The sequence below is a fragment of the Arvicanthis niloticus genome, chromosome 1 (assembly GCF_011762505.2).
Source record: "Arvicanthis niloticus isolate mArvNil1 chromosome 1, mArvNil1.pat.X, whole genome shotgun sequence".
Lineage (NCBI taxonomy): Eukaryota > Metazoa > Chordata > Mammalia > Rodentia > Muridae > Arvicanthis > Arvicanthis niloticus.
The window spans coordinates 82,133,071-82,152,661 of NC_047658.1; the positions used below are offsets into that span (position 1 = coordinate 82,133,071).

Genomic DNA, 19,591 nt, shown 5'->3' on the forward strand with positions numbered 1-19,591 from the left:
CAAGCCTTCCTTATTAATCTTTTTATAAAGTGGATCATAATATTGATATGTACCTATAATGAATTTTCTTCACTTAAATGTTGTATAGTATGTATCATTTTGTGTGTATGTATTTGTGTGCATGTATATGTACATGCACTTGTGTTGCAGGTGTGCACATGCATATGTAGGACAAATTTTAACTGAGGTCTACTTTTTCCTGGAGCTCAGCAAGTAGGCCAGGCTGGCTAGCCAGTGAGTCCCAAGGATTTTTCTGTCCCTGTCTGCCCCAGCATTAAGTTTGCAAGTATACACCATTGGGCTGGCTTTTTTTTTTTTTTAAATCTGAGTTTTAGGGCTCAAGTTTTTGTGGTTGCAAAAGAAACAGTTTACTGACTGAACAAGCCCAGTGTGTATGTGTTTGTGTATGTGTGTGTATGTATATGTATATATATATACATATATATATGTATATATATATAATCACTTGTGTGCCTTATGTTTTTAAGTATTTATGAATGTTAAATCAACAGTATCAGAAAATTGTTCATTTAAAAATATTTAAAACTTACAGTTTTCTATTTTAAATTTTGTACTTGTGGAATGATTTTTAATTTTTTGTACTGGATATAATTTGAATTTCTAATACGAAATATTTTTTTTGTGTTAGACCTTTCTGTGGTTCCCCCCCATATGAACACATACAAAGTAAATTATCCCTAAATTAACTTAATAATAACTGCTTTATAGTTTAAAGTGTGTCAAGCTTTCATTTCCATTTAATCTTTATAGGAAACATAAGAATTAGTATTTCTCATTTTTTTGCCAAAACATAGGTATATAGAATATATAGCTCTTCATTGAGCAAAATGTGTGTGTGTGTGTGTGTGTGTGTGTGTTTGTTTGTGTGTATAGGTGCACATTGTTGTACACACAGAAAGACTGAAGATGACTTAGGGTGTCCTCTGTATCACTCTCTTTGAAAAAGGGTCTCTTACTGAACCTATATCTATGTTGGAGACAGGGAAGCTCCATTTATCCTCATTATCTCAGCCCCTTCCCCAGCACCCCAACCAAGCACTAAAATTGTAGTTTACATACAGTTCTGCCCAGATTTTCACTTGGATATAGGAATCTGAATTTAGATCATTCCTACACAGGAAGTGATCTTACCCACTGGGTTATCTTCTTGTTCCCCAAACTATTTTATATTGTGTCTCCGTAATCCAGACACCATGTCATAAAATCAACACAATAGAAATCTCAGTAATTTTTTTAATACCTTTCAATTATCTTTGTCTTCCCTGTGTATTCTTTGGGCTTTTACTATGTTTTTATATTTTAGTTGAAACCTTATAAAATAATACCTTTTAATATATCAGAATATCTTAAAATAAAATTGTGAGAAATACCTTACTTGTTGGGATATAGTATAACTAGAAAAAAAATTTTACTTTCAAATGTCTTATGCCAAACCTAAACAGAATGATGCTATAATAAAGTATTTTGTTAACTTCAGATCACAATCGTGTGCACGCCACAGATGTCCTACATGCTGTTTGGTATTTGACAACACGACCAATTCCTGGCTTACAGCAGATCCATAATAACCTCGAAACAGAAACCAAAGCAGGTACTTCCTCCTACAAATTTTTATTTTAATTATGTAACTAGAAATAATAAATTAAGCTGTCTTGTATAAGTGCATCTAATCTCTAAAAAATTTCTTTAAGTAAACTTTGGGACACATAAAAGATTGTGTAAGTTACAATGCTTAATGTGACATAAAATTTTAAACTTGTTACCATCTAGATCATGATCCAGAACTACTGTATGTAATATACTCCTCTTCTCAGTCTACTAAGATAGCCAGCCATTATCTTGGATATTTTGATAATTTTTGTTTCATGTCTACTATGTATATACATGTATACACAATAATATCAAACAAAAAGAACACATTTAAAATTTTCATAGGGGTATTTAAGTAATATTTAAAATGCAAGCATTGTAAATTATGTTTCAAAAAGTTAATACCACTGTTTAAATAGCTTCATGCATTATAAAGTTTCTGTATCTCTTACTTGAACTTATAGTCATGAAATACTTTAGTAAAATAGATGTACCAGAGAACAGTTTGTATGGAGTACAGAGTTGCACATTCTGTAGCCTGTTTTCATCTTACTTGTAATATTGGGGAGATAATGTTGAGTAGCTTCTGCTGACTAAGAAGTAATGAATGTGTGCTGGAGAGAGCTCAGCAGTTAAGAGCTCCTGCTGTTCTTCCAGAGGACTCAGATTTATCTTTTAGCTCTCCTGTTGGTTGGCTCACAATCTAGTTCCAAGGGACCTTTTGACTTCTTTTGGCCTTGGCAGACACTACACTCATGAGTGTACACACACACACACACATACTCACACTCTTAAAGCAACGAATATAAAGAATATCCTAGATGCTCAGTAAGGGTAAGTTCGGATGCTAGAGGGACAGATTGATCCAGAGTCGGTGAGAGAGAAGAAAGGAGGGAGAGAGAGAGAAACCGATGTAGGGAAGAACAAAATGGTTTCTCTACTCAGCAGAGTTTTCTAGGGAGGGGTCTAAGCTCTACTGAGATTTCCCCTGCAAAATAGTGGACAGCTGATGAATTTGAAAATCTGTACCTAGAGGGATCTTGGAGTTCTGATGGCAAATTTACCACATCTGAATATTAATTCCACCTCAATACCCTGCCACAATCCTTTAACACTTAAGGACGTGGATTTTATGTGATACCCAGAATATGAAAACTCATATGAAATGTTTTCCACTTGTGTAAGTTGCATATCAAGATGACCGGCCAATCTAGCTGTGTTCATGGTGTCTTTTGCAGATGAGTTTCTTTTATGGAGCCTCTGTAGATCACTGAATAAGAATTATAATGTATAAATCTGTAACATTTTAGATGAAATCAAGCTGTCGTCCTCAGATAGCCCTTCCCTTTTGGTTCCTAGATTATTACTTTATTCTGGCGCCTTTTGAAAAGTGGCCATGGAAACTAAGTTACTACGATATGCTCATAATGACTTAGGACCCTCTGATCCTTTCATTCTTTGTCCCTATTTATAGCTTGATGGGAAAGTTTCTGGAACCAGCTAACTGAAGGAGGACCAAAAGGCCAGGCTTACAGATGGATCTTTGCCTTCTGAAAATATATGAATATAACTTTATAGGCTCAGACAAGGGAGTCCATTGATTGGATAACAGGGAAAGTTAAAATTTACCAATGAACACAGCATTAAGAAGAGACTTGTTCACTTGGTCTAAAAAAAGAAAAGTTTAGAGAAAGGATCTATAGACAGAGGCTAACAGTGTTAGCAAGAAAAGGATTTAAAAATTAGCAAGAAGGAGTTGTAGGGGAGGTCTGTGTTGATCTTCCAGAGAGGGTGCTGAATGGGGATATTAACTTTCTATGTGAGCAGGTAGCAAACCGGCTTCTTCTCCATGAGAAACTTGACAAAATTACCTAATAGTATTTACTGTGGAGGTTTTCAGTAATCAACTGGACAAAGTGATGCCTTCCCATGATAGTTATCAGTCTCTCCCCTTGTCTACTCCAGTTCTCATCCAGTAGGCTTATAAATACAACAGCAGACATAGTAAGAGTAAAGCATGTATGTGTGTGGACTCAGTGTCATGAGCTTTCTCTTATTGGCTTGGCTCCGTTCTCTGCTGAGAATATTCACAATGCTGATAATAGAGACTAAAGATAAGTCCACAGTTTGACACCATCCCCTGGGGGATCCAGCCATGTCTAGTGGTAGGTTTATCACAGTGGATCCTTTTTTTTATGGAACATAAAACATTCTTCTGTTGTTGGTTTTGGGTTTTTTGTTGGTTTGGTTTTTTTGAGACAGGGTTTCTCTGTGTAGCCCTGACTATCTTGGAATTCTATAGACAAGGTTGGTCTCAAACTCAGAAATCTGCCTGCCTCTGCCTCCAGAATGCTGGGATTAAAGGTGTGCACCACTACATGGGGCTGATAAAGCATTCTTATCTCAGATACCGAGTTGCCTTCACTGTCATCATTAATGAATTCACTAGGTGATTTATTTATTATGTTATTATAGACAGTACTATGCCAGGTTAATAACTCATTTTCTTATATAAAACAAAAGCTATCTCAAGGAACTTATGTCCATAGAAATTATTGATCTCTCCAAAATCTTACCACCACAAAGTTAGATTGTGTTAATGATGGGATGGCACATTACAAACTCCGATGTGGCACTTGTTGGGTATAAACATTTTTTTTTTTTTTGAATTGGAGGACTATCACACAAGATGTAGTGTGTTTTCTGAGCCAGTGACCAACATATTTTTTCCGATGCCCTGAAATACATCTAATTTTTTATGTTTTACTCATGCTTTTTTTTGTGTGTTTTGGTTAAGATCATGGGAGTATATATTTTCTTTAAAGCATTTAATAATTCTTACAGTTCAGCTTAGATTAGTGACCTATTTGTAGGTAATTCTGAGATGAGGTATAACAAAGAGGACAATATTATTTTGTGTGTCAATATCCAATTGTCTCAGTACAATTTTTGTTTGTTTCTCTGTCTGTCTCTCTTATGTCTGTCTGTCTGTCTGTCTGTCTGTCTGTCTATGTCTTTCTTTTTTGTAGTGTTAGGAAAAGAACTGAGGACCTTGTGGGTGCTAGTCAAACATTCTACTGAGCTACAGTCCTGAGTTCTTGGTAGCATCTACTAAAGAGTTCTTCATACATTTTAAATATAGTGGACTCCTAAATGCTATGACATCAGTGAGTTTACCTTTTAAAAATGTTACTAACATGAGTTAACATGTGAGGAAGTCCCCAGTGTCATATATAGTGCATAGCCGTTTCTCAGTGGTCTCTTTGCATCCTGGATGAAAGTCAGTAACCAGAAGCATCAAACTGGACTTTCAGTTTTATTTTATTTGTGTTTATCTCTATAATAGCACCACATGTCTTTATCACTTGAACTGTGCAGTAAGCTTTGAAATTAGGAAGTATGAATTCTCAGTGTTGTAGTGTTCTATGTTTTCCTTTGAGGTGATTTTGGCCATTCAGTCTCTTATATTTCTACATTAATTGTATATTCAGTTTACATTTTTATGCTCAAAAAGTCAGCCTGGATTTTGATTATATATAGTGTTGAATCTGCAGAACAATTTGTAAAACATTTCCTTCTTAATGTTTGTTGGGAGCCGACTCCTAGCAGAAAGCAGGTATCATCTTTACAGCCATCTCGAGCCATATACCCTGACAAGAGACTTGTTTTCAACAGCCTACAACGGCTGAGCACACTCTGATAAACATCTTGTTTATCCCACATATCTTGTTTTGCTGTTTAGTGTCCCCAGCTGCAAAGCACGTGGTAGTGTCTTCAGCTGTATTCCCCTGCTTGTGCTTATAAATACCCAGGATTTCCTTGCAATAAAGGAGACAAGAGACTAGAAACTTGATCACATGCCCTGTTTTCTCTCCATTCTTCCACTTCATCCCCACTCTCTCTCTTGCTAGACCCTATTGTCTGATTCCCTTGGACCAGAGCACTTAGCCCCAAAGCGTGGGGCAGTGCAGTCCGCAACATGGTGGCCCCCAAGCGTGGGGCAGTGTGGACCTCAACAAATGTTAAGTTTCTGTCAAATTTATATGTACTGCTGTTATCAAGAACCTACTGTCTAAGCTTTAGGTAATTACTGTGTTTTTGTTTTGTTTCACTTTTTACACTTTTGTTTTTGTTTTAACACAGTATCTTATGTACTCAAGATGGTCCTTGAACTTCACAGTGCTGTCATGTTCAAAGATAGGCCTGCATCACTATTCTTGACTAATTTTTTAGTTTAATAGGGATATATTGTGCCATTTTTGATTTTTAACATTTAGCTTATAATTTAAGGGGGTATCCATGATGGCTGTAACACAGGGAAATGTTCAAGGTATTGACCTGATATTAAAGTCTTGCTAATAGCAGTTTGCCTACATAATCCATGTCCATATATTTAACTGTTTTTAACAGTTGTAAGGAGCGTTAAGAGTACAGTTTTCTAAAACTTAATATATATTGAAAACAGTATAAAAATAATGAACACTGTAAAATTAAATTATCATTTGTGCATTAAAGTCATTGTGATAAAAATTCTTGTGATATATTGACTCAAATTATGATAAAGAAATCATTTGGACTTTGACAAGACGTATTTCTAACTGATGAACACTACTGAGGACATCCCATATCTCTTATCTTGTATTTTATATGCTGCCTACTATAATACATTTTATATATGTAATTTCTTCCAATCTTTTTAGCAACAGTGATAGCTTGGTCATTTAGTCTTAGCTAATATAAAGACACAGGGGCAGTTAGTGAAGTGCTAGGGACCAGAATCACAGAGGGGAGAACACACTGTTTCTTTCAGAAGGAAACTGAGGAGTGGTACCCAAGTAGTTTTGTTTTTCAGGCCTTGTGTGTTCATCATACTTTTTGTTCTGTTCCATTGTAAAGAGCCACATGGGAGGAAGATGAAGGGGAAGAGAAATTGTAGTCAGTGCAGAAAGTGAAATAATTCTTCTGGATGAGTTTTGAAAAGTAGCATCTCTACTTAGCTTAGTTTGGTAATACATTAAATTCCCCTGTGTTCATATTGTTTTTGAATCAAATTTTATTCCCAAGTTTTATCCATTTAGATCCCTTTCTATATCTACTATATATTTTTTCATTCAATATATTTTAATCATATTCTTTCCCCTCCCCTACTTCCTCCCAAATCCTCCTCACCTCCCTACCTACCCAACTACTTGTCCCCCCCCCCAAAAAAAAACAAGAAACATAACAAAAAGAAAATAAAAACAAACATTGAAAAAAGAAAATCAGAGAAAAGGTAACAAGACATCATGCACGCGTGTGTGCACAGATACAGCCCCCCCCCCCCCAAATATAGTTTGTGTTTTAGTTAACTACCCTTGGGCATGGGGCCTGTCCTGGAGTGTGATTGGTATACTCCGTTGGAGAAAATTGATTTTTCCCTTTCCCAGGAGGCTTTAATTACAAGTAACTTCTTGGTTATGGGCGGGACTTTGTCTACTTCTTCTTGGTGCTAGTATTTTGTGTGACTACTATGTTTAGCCCTTAAAAACAAATGTTTAGAAAATTATGAACTTACAGTTTGTATTCATTTATTAGTCTGAGTAAGACAGCATCAACCTGGTGTCAGAATGCTCTAATGTACTGCAAGATAAACGATGAGAAAGTATATTCTTAAGTCCTTTGAGTCTATTTAATTTCAATAAATTAATACTGATACTACTGATGTGAAATTCCATCCTTAGCGTAATTGTCAGGAAGTTACATGCTAATGTTTGTTTACTATTTATTGCCACACAGATTCAGATGGTAGACTTAGTTCTGGACAGATTGCTTACATTTCTTCGAAGAGTTGCTGTATTCCAGATATGAGTTATGGCTGCCTATCTTCAAACATTCCTGCATTAGAATTGATGGCTTTGTATGTGGCAGCCGCCATGCACGATTATGATCACCCAGGAAGAACAAATGCCTTTCTAGTGGCTACAAATGCACCTCAGGTAGGAAAGAATTTTTCAGAAGCTTGAGAATAGTTCCAAAAAAATGTTTATAACCCATTGTTTATCACTTTATAATCTGTCTTTCTTGTAGTCATGTTTTTAGTAAACCCTTCATTGTAATTCATTGATGAAAACACATGATGTTGAATGCTAAGGGAATTTTGAAAAATTAGTTTCTTTAGCTGTAAAAAAAAAATAGTTTTATGAAATAACTACATGTTTCTTGAATTCTAGATCATTATTGAAATATTTTGTCTTTTATCAAATTGATAAACCTCTGGTTGGATCTTTGTTCTTTCTGACTGGGTCCATAGTATGGCTAAAATTTGTAATGGCTAAGGAGAGCCGTAATGGTTTGTTCTTTCCATTTTTCTCCTATGATTTATCTTAATATTTTTACCTTCTGTTGTTTAGCTGTGAACATCTTAGTGTACTAACAGTATTTTTTCTTGAATTAGCGAGGTGCCTTACCAGATAAAGGCACCTTCCTCCAAGCATGACAACCTGAGTTTAATCTCTGAGGCCTACTTGATAGGAAGAGAGAACCAGTTAACACAAGCTGTCTACAGACCTCCACACGTGCCATGGCATACACATGCATCCTTATCTCACATAAACAAATATGGAAATACAAATGTAATAAAAAGATAGACAACAATTTATTTTGTTGTAGTATTTTATATGGAAGGAATATAGCTAATAAAGTATCAAACTATTTTAGGGTCACATCATAGTCTAAAGTAGTATGAATTTCCAATATGAATACTGTTACTGCTATAGCTTTATACATGAGAACTTGGAACTACACATGGTTTTTAGAAGAATTTAATGTGGTTTGAGATATTTGTTTTTATTGGAGATTGCTGCAATGTTATACATATGTTTCTAACCATATGCCTTACATAGAGACCTGTTACTGTTATTGATGAATTCATCTGTCTTTACTTTAGTACTCTGTTTTAATCTTAGTTCCTTTTATCATTTGTAGCCATTTTCTATTCTTCTTTTTATCTGTCTTGTACAATCAGGCCAACTGTTATAAATATAGAAGATAAATTCTTTTAATCTCAAGTTGAAGTGTGTGTGTGTGTGTGTGTGTGTGTGTGGGGGGGGGGAGAGGGAGAGAGAGAGATGGGGGGAGAGGAGAATATGAGAATATAAGTATAAGATTTGCTCATTTTGTAAGTGTTATATGGGAGAAACTACCTGCCCAAGGTTACATATATGCATTCTACAAATTCAGAGGCCATTCTAACCTCCACATGACTTCGATTGACTTACTTTTTTGGCAAATCACAATTCTTTGGAAAAGCACTAGATCTGATGCCAGGAGGCTTGTGTTTGATTTCTGGTTGCCCACTTGTTCCTGAGCTGTGTGAATGAAGATAGAAGTTTATCCCTCTGGGCCTGGGAGAGGGCTCACCTTTTAAAAGTGTCTGTGTCCAAATCATGAGGAATTAAGTTAAGATCTTTAGAACTCATGTTAAGAAGCTGGACAACATGGCCATGTTCTTAAACCCCAGAACTGGGCAAGGGAGGGCTAGTGAGGCACCCCTTAAGTTCATTGACTAGCTGGTCTATCCAAACAATGAGCTTCAGAGCGTTCATTGAGGGACTGTCAACAAAAAATAAAGATAGAAAGTGATCAAGAAAAGACGCTAGCAACTTCTGGCTTTCACGTGCAGTTGTAGGCACATGTTTACCCATCCACATTAATAAGTATGTATAACATACAAAGTTTTCCACTAGAACAAAAAATTGTGCTATTAAGGGTAAAAAGAGACAACATATTAAAAGGATGTCTCTAAAAATTTTTTGTTACTCTGATAAAACTAAAGCAATCATCATTTTTAAAGGAATGGTTTATTTTGGTTCATCATTTTAGAAGTTTCCATTTACAAGGCCAGGGAGTCACATTGCTTTTGGGCCTGTGTGGATGTAACTCATGGTGAGGAGAGTGTAGTGAAGCAAAACTCCTGTGTTAAGGAAACTAGCATGTGAAAAAGACAGGAAGAATTGGCATCCAACATTCCTTTCCAAAGGCATGCCCAGTACTTAAGTCCTGCACTTACCTTCAGGCAGAAGATTCATCTCTTAAAATATTCCAGGAAGCTGCTTGGAGAGGATGAGTTACTAGTATGGGCATCAGTACTCCAGACGAAATAGTTCTCAATATAGAAATGTAGCAGGTGGCACTCAGCTAGGGTACAGACCTCCACCCACTGTCATTTACATTCTTGGAGTTTCTTCTTCAGAGACCCAGCACTCAGCATGAAACCAGAGAAAAGCTGTTTACAACACAACAGTGACTTAGGCTTGGCACAACCTGTTCTTACTTTTTCCTGTGTATTTGAGGTTTCTAGTAGGAGGATTATATGTAGATGCTGATATTGATTCTGATTTTTGTGTTCATTTTTACTTCTTTTAGTAATTTCAAAGGACAGTCTGAATGATAAAGGAACTAGGAACTTAATCTTTTATTTTACTGCCATGGCCCTCCAAGAGTTTTTAAAGTCATTGGCAAGCTAGCTTCAGATAATACCCAGTGAACATGTATTAAAAATATTACTGAGTGTATGATGTGTGTAAGGAAGGGGAAAACAAATCTAAGGGGCTCATTTTTATACTTCTATTTTATGCAGGTTCCAGGGATTGAACTAGGTCATGAGGCTTGGGTAATAAACACCCGACCTGCTGAGCCATTTCACTGGCCTATGAACAGTGTATTTTAATGATCTGGGAGTTTTGTTACTTTTTGATACGGTGGAGTTGATAACTTATCAATCATCATTAAATTAAGCATGAATTCATCAACACTGTTTAATATAAATTGTCCCCTCATGTTTACTCATACTTTGGAGTAAAGCCTTTGTAGGGAGCTTATGATGCTTAGACGTTATCTGAAGGTCGATAAGAAGCTTGTATGTAGCTCATAACAGCTTCAATCGCTCGGTTTTATAAAGTGATCTAATGTGTCATGCAGGCATGCTCACATCTAGGCTCTAATTTTCAGATAACAGGTGTAGGAATCAAGCTCACAAGTATTTCTCCTGATACTGCTTCCTCGGGTTATCTGTCTTCCTTTCCTATTAGGTAGTAAGGACCAGGAAAAGAAGAATAAAGTTTTGTTTCTGCTTTTTAATCCCTGCCCTTTGACACAACTTGACATGGATTTTTTTAAAAATTAGTTACTGCTTCTTTAGTAATTTTGAAAGTGTTTAGTTTTTAGAGCTAGTAGAAGCATTAGAAATTCTATATTCTACTGGTTCTGAATGCCCCTCAGGGACTCGCACTGGTATGAGGTAGAGAAAAGCAAGCTCCTACAGTTGAATCCAGGAGATTTGTGACGGCACCTGTTACATGCTTATTTGTCCCTTCCTACTCAGGCACTGTGTCGGGATGGGAACACAGACTAAGTCCTCAGGCACACTTGGGCATCACTTCTTCTTTAGTTAATGCTAATGCTGTTGCAGAACAGAATTGTACCCTAACCCTGTAGCCCAATGAATTTTTTATTAGAAGCTTTACAACTTGAATATTTACTTCAGAAACACCACTTTCCTATCGCTTGGGAGGCATCATGGTGTTGCAGAGTATTTAAGGACAAGTATTTTAGATGTGCACATCAGAGGAATAGGTGTCCTTAGCCTCTTTGCACTTTGGTCTATATATTTAAAATCTTAACCTTTCATCATAGATATTAAAATCCTGGTAATATGCCTCATTTTGTAGTAGGTATTCACCGTTCTGACCTATTTCTGACTGTGAGTGATAAAAGCTCCTGTGTGAGATGCATGTCTCATTTTTCTTTATTCTTTTTAGGCAGTTTTATACAATGACAGATCTGTTCTAGAAAATCATCATGCTGCATCAGCTTGGAATCTGTATCTTTCTCGCCCAGAATACAACTTCCTCCTTAACCTTGATCACATGGAATTCAAGCGTTTTCGGTTTTTAGTCATAGAAGCAATCCTTGCTACAGATCTCAAAAAACATTTTGATTTCCTTGCTGAATTCAATGCCAAGGTTTGTTATGTAAAGTAGTGCCTGATTTTAAAAAGGGAGAAATTGTTGTTAGTGTTACAGATGGAAAGTGGTTTTTAATGTTAAGCTGGAATTATATTACATACGATGTAAGAATAAATAGCTGATATTAAATAATATTATTGTACTATTTTAAATAAACTTTATGATGTCAATATGTCTTAAAATATGGTTGCTTACTATGCTTTCTTTTGATAAGTAGATGAATTTTATTGTGGTTTTTTTCATACAGTAACAAACCAAATAATTTATCCAACATGTTCATAGCGACATCTGAATGACTCAGTGCCAAGTGAGACATGAGATTAAAGTTGTGTTTCTAAGATGTAGTTTATGTTTACCCTGCCACACCTTTCACACCTTTGTGTTAGTAATTTTCTGCTGCTAACCTGGCAGAAGAGCAGTGTCTCTTTTCTTCTGTTTGACAAATCATTCCTAATCCCCAAAATATCTATTAAAACTGCCATATATATTTAGTCTCTGTGCTGTGGAATTGGGAAGATCAGCTCAAGGCCCCTCCACTTAGAGAATCTATATTCACTGTGGAGTCTAGAATCACTAATCTGTTCTGACAACAATGATAATGGCACTATGTCCCATGGAGTAGAAAAAAATTGGGGATCATTTCTTTGCTTTCTTGAAAGAATTATACCCTGTGTCTTTATTTTTGGCTAACAGGAAGTGCTGATTCCTCTAAGAAGAAGTAAAAAGTATACTTAATGTGCCCAACTAATAATGATAATTTCACTTACTTAAATAATACTATCTAATATTTACTTAGCCTTTATTATTGGCCAGACAATGTTTATTTATCTTTATGGAGTTGTATGACAAGATTGCCACCAATTCTTGATAGAGACAGAAATGGACCTGAATAGGTTAAATGCTAAGTTAGTGTCCTTGTGAGTTCAGATTTAGACATGAGTTGAGCTTCTAAGACTTGTGTCTTTGAACCTGTTGCTGCTAGAACCCATTTTTTTCCTTAGTTCTTTTAAGTGCCCTTTCTTTTAGGTAGAAATAGTTACAATTCTTATGATTTATAGATTCATATGTACATACATTTAATATATATTACATTTATATATACACATATATACATATACATTTTCTATTTTCTGTGATAATTACAAATAATGAAATCAAAGTTGGCTTTTTTTTAAAATAAAAAGCTATGCTGCCTTTGAAAGATAATCTTATTACTACTTCAGTAGAACATTTTACCACATAGGTCCATATTTATAGTATATTCTGATTTTAAGGAAGCGTTTATTGAAATTTCTCTCTATCCTTTGGAAAGAAAACAATTTTAAGGTGGTTGGTAAGAACAAACAAATGTTAGCAACTCTGTGTCCTCAGAACCTAAAACAATTCTGTTTGTCCAAAATAGGCCAACGATGTAAATAGTAATGGTATAGAATGGAGCAGTGAAAACGATCGCCTCTTAGTCTGCCAGGTGTGCATCAAATTAGCAGATATCAACGGCCCAGCCAAAGATCGGGATCTACATTTGAGATGGACAGAAGGCATTGTAAATGAATTTTATGAGCAGGTAAGATGAAACATGAGATTGTTGGGATTTTGAAGAGCTGCCATATGAAGAAAGCACCTCTGGGGACTTTGATTGCTCCAGGAAGTGTAAGAGTTGCCCTGAAAGGGGCTCAGTGTTGTGTGGACCCTAGCTCTTAGTGTTTCTCAGTTCTAGCTTTCCTGCTAATATTTTGTTATTTACTTTATGCATTTGGATGTTTTGCCTATATCTGTATGTCTGTGCATCATGTGTGTGCCTGGTGCTCGTAATTATCAGAAGACTTTAGATCTACTGGAACTAGAATTACATGTGGTTCTAAGCCACCATGTGGGTGCTGAGAATTGAACTGAGGTCCTTTGAAAGAACAGCCAGTGCTTTTAATCACTGAACCATCTCTCTAACTACTAATACTAACATTTAAAGTAGCAAACAAAAATACATACCTTATTATTTGTCTGAAATAAGTTAATTAAACTTTTGGCTGGATAGATAAAGATAGACTCCAGTCTCCAAGGTTGCTTTCAACCTGAGAATCTGTCCCTTAAAACAGTTGATTTCCAAACAAAGTAGGTTTTTTTCTTCTCCAACATAATATTTTTATTACTTATTTGGAGATTTCATACAATGCACCCTATTATACTTGCTTCTCATTCCTCCCAGGCCCACCCTCCCACCCTTTTGCCACAAACCAACCAACCAACCAACCAACCAACCAACCAACCAACCAACCAACCAACCAAAAACAAAAAAACAAAACCAAAAAAAAAAAAACCCCAAACCCCACTAAGTGCAATTTGTGTTGCCCGTATCCTCATCAGAGCATGGTCAAACTCCCAATAGCCAGTAATTTGATTACTGCAGACTCATAACTGAGAATAAGAGACATTGAAGGTTCTGTAATGCCCCAAAATGAAACAGTACAGACAGGAAGCTACTGAAGAAAGTAGTTCTTAAACGCTGTTATAAGATGCTAAAGTTGAGCTTTTCAGTTGATAGCTTCTGGTAGGAAGTGGGAAAGGACCAAATGAGGTAGTTTTTAAGGGATTTTATGGTCTTATCAGAACATAATCATCAAAAGACATTTTCAAGTTTGTTATAGAAAGACTGTCCTTACATTACAAGCATCTAAGGGAGCAGAAGTCCTGACATAAAATAAAGGATAGATGTGAATTCAGAAGTTCTAAGTGGTTTTCTAAGATGAATTATGAACATACTATTCTTTTATATGTTTTAAAGTCTTGGCTTTATAAGATTCTTACCCATTCACAGAGTCTGTACCATTTTGAGAGGGTGGTTCCCCATAATGTTAAAAAAAGATGATTATCCTACAAAACGAATTTAATGCTCTTTAAAATACCAAATATCACCCACTGTACTATATTCCTTTGGAATCCTTGGCCCTAATAGCCATGAATACTCAAAATGTTTACAAAGTTAAAATTTCTCGGCCTAGAAAATAGGAGTAATGACATTGAGCTTGTTGGATCATGCATATTTACTCCATGTTATATTGCAAAGGTACATTGTCTTTGGCACACCCTTGGAAGTTACCACACTGTGTAACCTGTTATCATTGAGGATTAGAATAGAAAGATGCAAATTACATGTTAAACCATCATTTATTACTCCAAATCAAATAATTTAGAATTTATTAATTATAAACTATTAATGTTGATATTACAGAATGTTGGAGGTTGAGAGTAAAATTATTACTATTTACTTTAAAATATATATCTTCCCTGTTCAGTAAATATCAACTGTACTAGTTCATATAAACAGAATGAGAATACATTTTTAAGAGTTCTCAAATGAAGAAAAGATAAAGTGACTTCTCCCCTCTGCGGCAGCTGATGGAGGAGCATCAGCTGACATGCCCATCAGGCCACACTCCTTCCTGACAGTAGTCACCAAGTCATCCACGTTTTGTGGAAAGACTATTTTGATGTAGACTGTGTTTTTAAAAATCTCAAGATACCAGGTGTGGTGACACATACCTTTACTCCCAGGACTCAGGAGGCATAGCCAGGTGGATCCCTGTGAATTCAAGACCAGCCTGGTCTACAGAGCAAGTTCCTGGGTAGCCAGGCTTATGTAGAGAGGTTCTTTTCTCAAAATAAGAAAAATAAATAAAAGGAAAAAGCCCTCAAGATAATATTAACAGTAAACCTTAACAGTTTATATTTCTAATATCTATAGATGCATTTTTCTTTTTGAAATTCTCAGGGAGATGAAGAAGCAACCCTGGGTCTACCCATTAGTCCCTTCATGGACCGTTCTTCTCCTCAACTAGCAAAACTTCAAGAATCTTTTATCACCCACATTGTGGGGCCCCTGTGTAACTCCTATGATGCTGCTGGCTTGCTGCCTGGTCAGTGGATAGAAGCAGAAGAGGGTGATGATACAGAAAGTGATGATGATGATGATGGTGATGATGGTGAAGAGTTAGATTCAGATGATGAAGAAACAGAAGACAATCTAAATCCTAGTAAGGAAACTATGTTTTGTTTGTTGCTACTAATTACAAATGTTCATTTAATTTAGATTTAGATTTTTACATCTTAGGTACAGATATGTTGAGTGTTCAGGTTGAACAGTCAGGTTTAGGAAAACTGCAGAATGCTGGTACTGTGTTACTTCTGTAGTACAGTGGAGACTCTTATTTAATGAAAGAAGCATTTTCCAAGATGCTGTCCTCCAGCGAATGCTCATCTGAACATCTCTGAAGTGAGTCCTAGCAGTTGGACTCCTCATCTCACCCTCTTCAGACATCAGAACAGCTGGGGAGTGGGAGAGAGATGAAGGCAGTGGGGAGAAAAGGAGAACGGGGCCCTTGGCTCTGAGAACAGACCAAGGTTTTAATATTAAGAATATTAAGAGTTATATGGCAACAAATTTTTCTGAATAAGACAATGAAATTAAGTGGAAAATTAAATCTTGTCCTTGAAACTGTTAATGAAATGCCACTTCCTCTTTATTTTAAAGATTTAAAGTATACCTAGCTAGACACTTATTTTTTTTTAAGATCACTAAGAATCAGAACTATAACACAATGGAAATTTTGCTTTTATTTAGTGGAGATACTTCTCTGTTGATGCTGTCCTCTAGCCAGTGTTCTTCAGTGGGCTCTACTTGTATAAGTACCTCTACCCACTTCTGACACAAATGCCTTGTGTTTAGGGTTAGCAAGGCAGAGAAGAATCTTATGCCAACTTGGGGTCAGTTGACTGACTCAAAATGATGCTCCCCAGAATGCTGTTAATTACATTTAATTTACTACATTAAGACACTATAAACTGATTTTTAACTTGGGATTATTACGATTTTCATCTTAAATTCCAGCTTCTTTTCTAACCCAGTATTCTCTTTCCCTTGTCTCTCTTTTGTTTCTCTCCAGAACCTCCCCTGTCACTTAGAGCTTTGTTCTGTTTAGGATGTGGTTTCCATAGTGTGGATAACATATTTATAACCTTAGAGCTTTCGTAACTAGACTAGAGTGGGTACTTAGGCATTTATTGAACGGGTGATTGGGTTTTATTTGCTTTGGTATAAATGTTTGTTTTAAATTTCACAGAACCACAAAGAAGGAAAGGCAGGCGGCGAATATTTTGCCAACTAATGCACCACCTCACTGAAAACCACAAGATATGGAAGGAAATCATAGAAGAAGAAGAAAAATGTAAAGCTGAGGGGAAAAAACTGCAGGTGGATAATGCCTCCTTACCTCAGGCAGATGAGATTCAGGTTATTGAAGAAGCAGATGAAGAGGAAGAACAAATGTTTGAATGAAAAGAAAACTCATGCTGAAGAAGCCTGGGGTGATTCCCAGGGTCATTACCCAATGCTCACTGTACTGATTCTCAACTGACAATTCCCATGTGGACAGGCCTTAATAATACTGTGAGAGGATCCTTGCTACCCTGGCAGTTCTCACTCCTAAGCACTTTCATTACAAACTAGAGACTGATTGTTAGAGCTTGCTGCAGTTGACTCTTGCTGCAAAGCCTTCCTCAAGCCTTCACTGGTGTGTAAATAGTGTGTCCTAATGCTGCTTTGCTGGGTAGTGAGCTCTTATTTCTCATGATGAGGGGGAGGGAGGGCTAAAACTGAAAAGTTAAGTGACTTCAGTTTTCCAAGTGCCCGTAATTCTTTTATGAAAACAGGATTCATCTTGTATTTCCAAATATATCTTTGTTTGGGGGTGGTATGGGGCAAGAAACAAACCTCTGTGCTTAATCCAAAAAGGAATTCATTGTGGCCTTTCTGAGTGATTTCTGCTCCTGGCAGTACACTGTTCAGTGTGGTTCTCCTAGTTTCATCCATGAAGGACTGAGGACCTTTGTTATACTTAACAAAACCCAGATGCATCAATTTCTGATGCTTTTTATTGTTGTGTATAATCTACTTATGTGTTTTATTTCTGTCTAAAGTATTTAGGTTTGCTGTGGACATCAGAAATCTGAATTCTATTCTTACTGATTTTGTTCCATGGTTGAATTTTAAAAGTGTTTAACAATGAAGGAGCTTTATTCAAAATTGTTATTTTTATTCTTACTCAGGATAAGTAATTTTAAACATTATAAACATGGCATAGATTTGCCAGAAAAAAAACATTGTCCTAATATTGATGTTACCTTTTATGAAATAAACACCATTTTATTTTAATTAAAGCCAATAAAAAGGAGATGGCTATCTTTGCCTTAATGGAAAATCAAATGAAACTAATCCCATTGAAGGTATTGCCTAAATAATTAGTTATCTTTATATATGTGTCTTAGGTGTCTTGTATTTTGTCTGGTTATAGTAAAACTGACATTTTTTGTTGTTAATATCTTTCTGCTTCAAAAGTACATGGCAGAGATGACACACTATGCAGTATACTACAGCTCCACAGAAAGACTGAATTTTAAAGTAAAGTACATGATGGGAATGCATAATAATTTTTACATAAAAATGCTATGAATAGTTCAATAAATAATTCAATAAATGCATATACATAAATAATTTACTAAGAAAACAGACCACATTTATGTTTATATAACCTCATTAGAGTGCAGCTATGTCCCCTAGTTATGAAAATTTTTTGAAGTTATTCAAAGCAACAAAAATGATACCAAGATGTTAAACTGATTTCTCATTATCCTTTAAGACCATACAATATTTTGGAGCCATTGAACTTTGTGCACAGTTAACTGTCAGTTTTCACAGTAGTTCCTGTATAGTGTGATGCTGGAATTTCTTACCTGCATAAGATATTTGGGTTGTCTACAAGGCAGCAGTTAAAGATCAATTGGAGTACTGGTATTTTTGATCCTGCAGGTACCATTTTAATGAATCACTACACTTTATTTATTAAACATCTTGAATGCTGAGTTCCTTCCTATCACTTCTGATACCACCACCACGTCATTTGTAATCTGGTCCCACCATATATTACTAAGTAATAAAATTTTAACTGATAGTCTGTTGAGTTTGCATTTATATAATCCAGTATGTATATTTCTCTAAAATATGTTTTATATCCTATGCAAATGTATTTATTCTGTTGCTTTCTTTCCTACAGAAAACAATATATAAGTGTGTTTAAGTTCATACATGTATGGCATGTATTATCAGAATCAAGTCTATAAACTTATGTTATTTAAAGTTCATATTGGAATAATTTATTTTTAAATTTTGTCTTCTTGAAGAAGTACATTTTTCTTCTAAAAATGTTACTGGGAACTCATCTGAAAATAATCCTTAAATTATTTAACCCTTGTTTAGTAAATATAAATGGAATCATCCCTAAGACATTAAAATTATTAAAATAATCTATGCAAAAATGTAAATATCATGATTGCAAGTCATGAGTATGAGAATATATTAAATATATACATACTATTGTTAGGTGGAGTCCTACCTGAGGAATTTTTATAAACATTATAAATCTTTCTGTGGTTTGTTGGAGATAGAATTGAGTGCCACTAGCCTGCTGTGTGAACATTCTACCACATGAACTTCTAGCTCATATTTTTTTATTTTGCTTGCTGTAGAATCAGATTATTTTTAATTAGGATTTTATCAGAAATCTGCTACTGTAATTCATTGGTAATATAAATATATATTAAATTGTAAAGATCTGTGCTTTCTGACACAATTTTTTCTCTATGGAAATCTATTTTGGGGGTTGTTATTTGATTGTTTGAAAGCTTTTTTTCCCCTGTCGTCTTTCCTTTTTGCCGTTGGCTTTGTCTGCTTATTTTCACAAGAGTCTGGCATTACTTAAGTAATAAAAAATTCTCACTCTCCCTGTATTACAACTGATAGAAACAAACTTTACAAAAAGATTTGAGTGGAACTAATTGGTTCCTTTACTGTAGTTGCTCAGCCACTATGAACAGCTTTGAAGGGTTTGTGGGATAGGTAGTACAGGGATGGAGAGCTCTCAGGAGAA

The 19,591-nt window shown here is 35.6% G+C and overlaps 1 protein-coding gene across 1 annotated transcript in view; it reads left to right on the top strand.

Annotated features, from left to right (window-relative positions):
• The window catches only part of Pde3b (phosphodiesterase 3B), a 131,430-nt gene extending 112,149 nt beyond the window's left edge, over positions 1-19,281 (top strand). The window contains exons 11-16 of the mRNA XM_034487275.3: positions 1,499-1,612; positions 7,387-7,586; positions 11,409-11,612; positions 13,018-13,179; positions 15,382-15,643; positions 16,730-19,281. Coding sequence (XP_034343166.1) covers positions 1,499-1,612; positions 7,387-7,586; positions 11,409-11,612; positions 13,018-13,179; positions 15,382-15,643; positions 16,730-16,944 — 1,157 coding nt within the window. The 3' untranslated portion in view covers positions 16,945-19,281. The remainder of the gene's footprint in view (positions 1-1,498; positions 1,613-7,386; positions 7,587-11,408; positions 11,613-13,017; positions 13,180-15,381; positions 15,644-16,729) is intronic.
• Positions 19,282-19,591: the final 310 nt, after the last annotated feature.